This window comes from Notothenia coriiceps, unplaced genomic scaffold (genome assembly GCF_000735185.1).
Source record: "Notothenia coriiceps isolate Sejong01 unplaced genomic scaffold, NC01 NC01_scaffold00027240, whole genome shotgun sequence".
Lineage (NCBI taxonomy): Eukaryota > Metazoa > Chordata > Actinopteri > Perciformes > Nototheniidae > Notothenia > Notothenia coriiceps.
In genome coordinates this window covers 61,907-69,871 of record NW_011359941.1, presented here as the reverse complement: position 1 = coordinate 69,871, position 7,965 = coordinate 61,907, and the positions used below count along the sequence as shown (strand labels likewise).

General features: G+C 40.3%; 1 protein-coding gene across 1 annotated transcript; it reads left to right on the top strand.

Annotated features, from left to right (window-relative positions):
- Positions 1 to 374: 374 nt before the first annotated feature.
- Positions 375 to 5,418, top strand: LOC104957509 (F-box only protein 40). The gene is made up of 4 exons (XM_010785146.1): positions 375 to 402; positions 614 to 659; positions 801 to 2,660; positions 4,531 to 5,418. Exons 2-4 carry the CDS (start codon positions 657 to 659, stop codon positions 4,711 to 4,713), a joined length of 2,046 nt encoding a protein of 681 aa, XP_010783448.1. The 5' UTR covers positions 375 to 402; positions 614 to 656; the 3' UTR covers positions 4,714 to 5,418.
- Positions 5,419 to 7,965: the final 2,547 nt, after the last annotated feature.

Sequence of the window (7,965 nt, the reverse complement as noted above, 5' to 3'; positions counted from 1 at the left end):
ATGTATAGCATGTTTACATAAAAGGGCTTTATTTTAACCTTGTTTAGACAACTAATATTTTGAATTATGTTGGAAGGAAATGTAAACACATGCAATCACTGGTTGTGGAATATAAAAGTTTGAGAGCAGTGTATAAACAGACGATGTGCTGATGATGTTTTTGGACAAACGGTAGTTGAAGTGTTCAGCATGTGGATTACTGGTCATTATCACCACCCTCTCACAGTGAAGCAGAGGTGGAGGCTGTAACTCGACCTTGCCCCTTAATGGCTGTGGGACAATGGTGCCCCATCCCCTTGGCTGTCTACCCCTCTGTTGTGTCTATTTATAACGTCCAGACACAGTGCAGGGGTTATCAGGGGTGCCAGTAAACACAAGAGGACAGGCAGAGAGGAGCAAAGGGTGAGACCGTTTATTGTTATTGTTCAACTTATTAATTATTTTATGTACTAAAATTAAGATCTATTTGTGTTTTTTTGTATGGTGTTCAGTTTTCTGGTTGGGTTTCTTTTACATGTTAAATTATACTATGCATATTTATACATAGGCCTACACATCCTTAGAAGATGATTCATAGTGCTGTATAACAAAACAGTTGCATGTTCTCTAACAGGCTTGAAACTCTTCTCAGAGGACCATTGTGTATATAAGCCACAATGGTGAGTGCATTTTTTTATTTGTCATCAGAAATGAATGTATGTTATAAATTGTCATTATCATAATAATTGAAACTGTTTAACGTTTTTTAAGCCTTAATATAAACCTAGAAATGTCACCTTCTATGCTATTTCTCTCTGCAGGTGAAGAGCAAAACAATAACAGTGGATTATCATAGGCATTGTGACAAGTGCTATGATGTCCACTGTCAATTCCCGGTGCTGATCTGTGTCTCATGCAAGGTGATCAAGTGTCGTAAGAACTGTAGCGCAACCTTCCATATGTGCAAGGAAGAGGAGCACAAACTCCTATGTCCAAATGAGATGGTCCCCTGCCTCAATGTTAACTATGGCTGTCCTCTTACCATGCTGCGCCACAGGCTTGCCAAACACCTGGAGGTCTGTCCTGCCAGCGTGGTCTGCTGCTCTCAGGAGTGGAATCGCTGGCCTGTTTCAGAAAATGATCTAGCCTTCTACAGAAATGTTTCAGAAAACCTTCAAACTGAGAGGAACCTTGATGTTGCTATGGCTCTCAGGGACCAAGAGCTGCTGTTTCGATCCATCAAAATGAAGAACGTTTTTCCTGAGTTGATGGAGGAGGATGGTGCTGCTGGGATCGACAGTCCTGCAGGTGAAGCTACGTGCTCTTTAGATGTAGGTGCTTTCCTGGAAAATGGCTGCACAAGGATGGAGGAAGAACTGAGCCAAGAGGAGTTGGATGCTTTGGCAAAGAGCAGAGATGTGGATGGTATTCAGAACTACAGCTCCTGGGAGAAAGTATTCAACAAGGAGGAGGGGGGATGCAAGCAAACCATGAAAAACCTGAAAAAGAAGGTAGGAAAGGGAAATGCAAAGGAAGAGCATGAATCCTCAAACTGTCAGGGGAAGACAAGAGACTCACAACCGCGCCAAGAAAATGCATCTGCCTCTCAAACCATGGATGGTGTAGCTGGCTTTGCGCCATGGGAAGACGGGGTCCTTGAAAGGTTAGGTAGAGAAGTCAACAATGCCGAATATAATAGGTATCTGGTGCAAAATGGGGCAATGTTGATCAACTTTGGTCAACTCCCTGCTTGCACCCCGAGAGAAAATGATTTTGTTTATGGGAAATTGGAGCCCATTGAGGTTAAAACCGTCCGCACATTTAATGTTCCTACCAGCTATCGGGCAAAGCGTAATTATCTGAGGGACTCCAGACAGAAGGTGAAGATGAACGTCGGTGTTGACACAGCAGATTTAGGCGTGCCAGTCGAGGATCTGCCAAAGTGTGACGAGATTAGCGCCACACTCCTGCACTCCCTGGAAAAGGAACTGAAAGGACATTTAATCTCAGAGAGTGCGGGGAGGGACGGTTTTTACGTAGATATAGGAACACAAACGTACAACTTTGCCTCTTCCCCCTTCAAACATGATGCAACGTTAGCTGATGTTGTTGCAGACAAACCTCATGGTCTCTGTGTACAAGTTGAATCAGAATCTGTCACCAGAAGACACAACAAAGCAAGTTCAGCCTTCAGCTACATGTGTGGCCACTTCTTTCGCCGTGATGAATACAGCTCTCACTTTAGGAATGTGCACTCCGACATACAGGCCTCAATAAGTGGTTGGTTCCAACAACGCTGCCCCCTAGCATACCTAGGCTGCCATTTCACCCAGACCAGGTTTCACCCCGCTGGTCTTCAAGCTACGGTTAAATTCTGTCAAGATGTCAGCGCCTTTGTCCTCCAGCCAGATGTCCCCTCATTGCTTTGTGAAGATGGGAAAACCTTCAGTCCTCAGAGAAATGCTTCACATAATCAAAATTCCCTGGGCAGCCTGCCTCTGGAGATCCTTCAGCACATTGCTGGTTACCTTGACAGTTTTACATTATCTCAGCTGTCCCAGGTCTCCCATCTGATGAGAGGAGTGTGTGCCACATTGTTGCAGGAGAGGGGGATGGTCTCCCTCAAGTGGAAGAAAAAGATATATTCCCATGGGGGAAGCTCCTGGAAATGCCGAAAGAAAGCAAGTACCCTTAAGATTCCTTTTTTCTTTTCTTTTCTGAATGCACTACTTTGGACTTCTCGCTGAAACCAATCAGTCTTTCCTTAAATTGAACTGCAGATGATTTATATAGCGTTGTCTTAATATAAGATGTTGGGGGTTAGGGTTAGGGTATATGGCCACACATGTGACGGTTATATCGCCATACTTTGAGTGCTACCAGTCCTATATATCTCATATATAACTTTGATCTAAAACTTGTACAATGGTAATGGAAAGTTAGCAGGAGGCCAAACTTTAATATCAGTTCCCCTTTAGTATCTGGCACTGTGCTATTTACTGTCCTGACAGCTGCTGCATTGTAAACACTCTCCAGACTCTCCATAGTCCTCTCTAACAATATTACAAACTGACTCACAGCCGTGTTGGCAACAGTTAATGGCTTTCCACTGAAGCAGCCACTGGAGAGTCGCTACGATTGTCTGTGTCCTTATCATAAACCAGCTGCATGTGGGGTCAGGCCCACTGGGGAAGTGTTTCGGAAAAATACATTTCATTTTCTTGGGTCGAAGCAATGTTTTAGCAACAAGACAGGTGAGCTAAATTATTATTAAGCTTTGCAATGCGTGGTATTTTCTACAGCTCAAATATCAAACAAATGAACAGCAGCTCTATAGGGGGTACGTTTATGTGTATATATGTTTGCATTACACCTGAGCTAGACTTTATACCCCATGGCTTAGGCCTCAAGTCCACAGGGGCGCCTGGTGGTCTCGCGGTCTGAGCCTTTAGGACGCCCCCAGCTGATTTTCTAAATCCCATCTGGAATTATGAGTGCTTACTGTATCAGGATGAGACTTTAAATTCTTTAGACTCATGACTACTGGACAGTTAAATACATCAAGTCTTTATATATTGAAGGAAATTGGGACACACTAAACAACAGCCAAAATATGTCAAAACATCTGTTTAAACTCAACTACACACATTCATAAAGGCACACAACGCATCTGTGCTAGTCTGAAGTGTTTTGGAAGTAGTAAGCTACTGAACGAATGAGACTTGGAATATATTCTTTTTTCTCCAAGAATTCCAAATGTCATGGCTGGATTGTCTTATATAGATGGTCACTTTGTGATTGAAGTACTTCTAAATGAAATAATTATTCCAGTCAACTCGGAAAACATATGAAAACAACACAGCACATTTGACTGCTCTTTCAAATATTACATGTACCAGTTTGGATTGGATAAAAACATTTTTGTAGCATACAATGAGTTTTTTCTTACAGTTCTAAACCAAAGAGCCTTAATATAGGCCCTAAAGTTACGCTTAACCAAACCAATCCATCTTTTGCTCACTGGCTACCTTTGCAACATTTTTCTTTATAATCTGTATAGTAGTCTTTTATCGAGCTAACAACAAGAAACCTACATATGTAGTGAAAACAATACCCTATCTACTTGAGGTGATGAAGGATAAATATAGTAGAAATGCTTAGGTGTGTATTTTCACATTGACTCTCTGTAGCGCAGTAATCGGGGGAACAAACAGCGTGCCGATGATATCAGCCATGTGGAATGGCCGAGGCTGGCTTCCAGTAAACACAATGCTGCCATCAGATGTGATCATTCATGGAAACAAGATGTTGATGATACTCTGTTGGCAACAGCTGGGTGTTTGCTCCCCAAATGAAGGGCATCATTTGTATACATTTGCAATGCATGGTAACATAAATAACATCATGCCTATGTGATCAAAATACTCCGAGATTAAGATTCCAAAGGTATTGAAATAAATGTTGTCTCATGGCCATTGCTGCTGAACAGTCGATATATGCTTTGACAGCTGCCTCCTACACTAACTCCAGCTCTGTCTCTCTGTTTTACAGGTGTGGGAGTTTAGCTCTCTGTTTTCCTCTGTGGACAGATGGAGCTTCAGCAACAATCCCTCCATGTCAGATCACCTGAAAACCTGCACCTTTTACCAGAGAGAGGAGCACACTGAGCCGGTGGCTTTAGTCTGCCTGGGAGAGGTCAGCGACAAGCACAGAGGAGCAAAGCATAAAAGATAATGCTCATAGTCCCATAGCTCAGTGGGCGGAACACAACACGAGTGATGCCGCGTTTAGAATCACTCAGCTGTGTTACTTGTCCTCCAAATATACAGCTACTATAGAGCAACAAAAGGGAATGCTGTGCTGCAGTGTGCTTTAGCCCTGCAGACATGAACTGAATTTTATTGCAAATAATTCATTTAGGCATGGACTCAATTTTGGATGTGATTGACTTAACCTCTAAATCATTGTGCATGTAAGTAGGAACAATTGTTTAATATCTAATCATCCAGTGTTTTTACGCCTAAATGAACCCTCTGATGACACTTATTTCAGAATAGTTTGAGAGATGTTTGGCATTCTGAGTGGACTCATGTTGTTTGTTCCATCCTATTTCAGTCTTGTGTTGAAAGCATTGTTTGAAAGACACGGGGGAGCTGTTGTTGACTGTTTCCAATATGACAAGACTGACATCTGCTGGAGAGACGCAGAGGTGCATCCTCTGTTAGGATCATTGACACTATTCCCATATATCATATTTAATGAGGCACAACATCACATGGGCTGTGATGAGGACACTGACAACTTTGTTTCTCATTTTGACTGTCTTTTAAGTAAAATGAGAATGTGACCCTGATATTAATAATTCTGACTTGCAGTTGGCCTCATTTCTTTTCAGCAGCATACAGATAGTGGAATAAAAAATAAATATAAACTGTAAAATGTTCTTTTATTAATCAAAAAAGGTGTACATGTACACCAAACACATTGTCTCCAATAACTACAGAGTCCCAGACACTTGAGGGTTTCGTAGTTTGTCAATCACCTCTGAAAGCATTTTGTTGCACAGGGCTGCATAGGGATTGAGAACCACAGCCTGTTGTCGAGCAAATTCACTTCCAAGTGCAGCCGCCTTTTCGAAATCTGCCCTGGCTTCATCATTCTGGCAGTCCAACCGACGTAGGAGGCCTCTCTGCACCAGCGCCTGGCAGGACGTCCGTCCAGTGCTGCCGCTCAGAGAGATGGCTCGGTCCAGGTCCCCCAGGGCTCCTGAGAGGAGAGGAGGGCACTGTGAGGCACACACACGTCTCCACTGTTGATCCCCAAAACGTAACATCTTACAGACTGCTCTCATTCTGGTTCTGCTGCAATATTCATTCTGAATCTAGCTGAATTTGTTTTGAATTACTTTAAGTATTGTAAGTATGTAGTCAGATAAGGCAAGCAAGATTATTTAGAGCACCTTTCAGCACAAGGCAATTCACCTTTCAGCACAAGGCAATTCAAAGTGGTTTACAAAAATGAAAGACATTAAGAGCATTAAGAAACATATTATAAAAGGGCATTTAAAAACACTAATTTAAAAGCAAAGATAATAAAACATGAATAACAAAGGCACATGAATAAAAAGTGCAGTGTGAGATACACACATCTGAAATGTTTAGGTCTGACTCTAAATCATTTCTAACTTTTTAGCAGAAATAGTTTTCTTTGTCCTCACTTTCTTTCTACTTTCTTTTTTAACATATCCTTTAGTTATTTCAAGTGTTTCATGATAAACGAACCCCCTTTGGAGAATTCTAATCTGCAACCCAATATTCAGAAAATTCAACGAGTCCTGGGTTGATTTGTGTAGCATATACAATTAATTTGCTCCCAGACTTTCATGTGGCGTACTAGTTTTGGACCCCATCTGTAGTCAAAAAGTCAGCACTTAAGGTCCTTTCAGTATTTCTACTAATCACTTAGGCATACAATAGTGACTTTTGAGTTTCTGTTTGATAGGAGCGTCCTCCAAGGTTAGTTTACGGGCACAACCTCACAAAACCTGCATGTGGGGACTTTAACCCCAATACACTTAAGATAAGACAGTGTATCTACGACCATTTTCAAATGATCATTCTAAATTCGCTATGATTCACATTAATCGAAAAAAACAAATGTAATTTCAATACATGTACAACAAAGTGATCTTTTTTGATAAATACTATTCAAATAATATTAATTATATAACACTAAATTGCTACTGTGTGTTTTACATCAGTGATTCCGCCAATGCTCCGTTTATATTGCAGGTTTTGCATATTATTGTAAGTGACATGTAGGTGTTTTGTTGGAAATATTCAGAAAATCTTGTTAGTCAGCATGAACAACACCTGGCACCAGGTTGCAGGCAAATTGAAAAGCATCACCTACAATTTCAATTTTAGAAACAGATGATGCAAGTCAAAATGTTAATTCTCCAGGGAGTGAGTGTAAAAATGGCACATTCATCATCACAGGTGCCAAACATGTTAAATAATGCAATACATACAAATGGCAGGGGTGAGAAGTGATTATAACCGATACATTTGTCAGTGGTATGATATAATAATATAATAGAAAGTCTTTGCTTGACTTGAGTGTCAATGGGATCAGAATATATAACAATGATCTCATAGGCAGGAATTGGGTGAAACTAAGTGATCAAACTAAGGGAGGTGAATCAAGATTATTATTTTATCCTATTGACAAAAAATAATTGAGCATTTACAGTAAAAGACTACAATAAAAACGTAATAACATCTGTCCTTAGGCATTTTTATTTTTATTTCTTTAACCAAATTACACAAATGTTGCTTATTGTGTGACCTTTTTTTGAACAAAAATGAAATAACTAACTTAATATATTTTCAATCCAGTCACTGAAACCCAGAGATGGCAAAAGTAAACACATCCTTTACTCAAGTAGAAGTACAGATACTCGTGTTTAAAAATACTCTGGTAAAAGTAGAAGAAGCATACTGACTATACTTCTTTACTCAAGTAAAAGTAAAGAAGTATGGGCTTCAGTACCCATAACTACCAACTATTTTATAGAGTAACTGACCTCCCTTTATATTAATAGAACAATAATGTCATTGTTAGCAAATGAAGGTTTCGATGCTGAACAACGGCAAAATGACAACGTTTTCATTGGTCCCTCTTCTAATGAAGGATACACGAATCGTGTTCAAATCAATAGGCACGCAATGACTCTAAATAATAATGATCACGCCACAAAACACAGATTAAAACTAAAGTAACCAACCTGTTTTGAAAATGTAAGAAGTAGAAAGTACAGGTGCTTGTGTTAAAAATGTAAGAAGTAAAAGTAAAAAGTCGTAAGAAAAATAAGTAGTGGAGTACAGTACTGATACCAGAGAAATGTACTTAACCCTTGTGTTGTGTTCGAAAGCTGTTACCGTTCATGGTGATTGCGGGTCAATTTTGACCCATGATTTATCTCAG

Coding starts and splice junctions, on each gene's coding strand:
- LOC104957509 (XM_010785146.1), top strand. Junction 2,661..4,530: donor CCTGGAAATGCCGAAAGAAA/GCAAGTACCCTT, acceptor TCTGTTTTACAG/GTGTGGGAGTTTAGCTCTCT.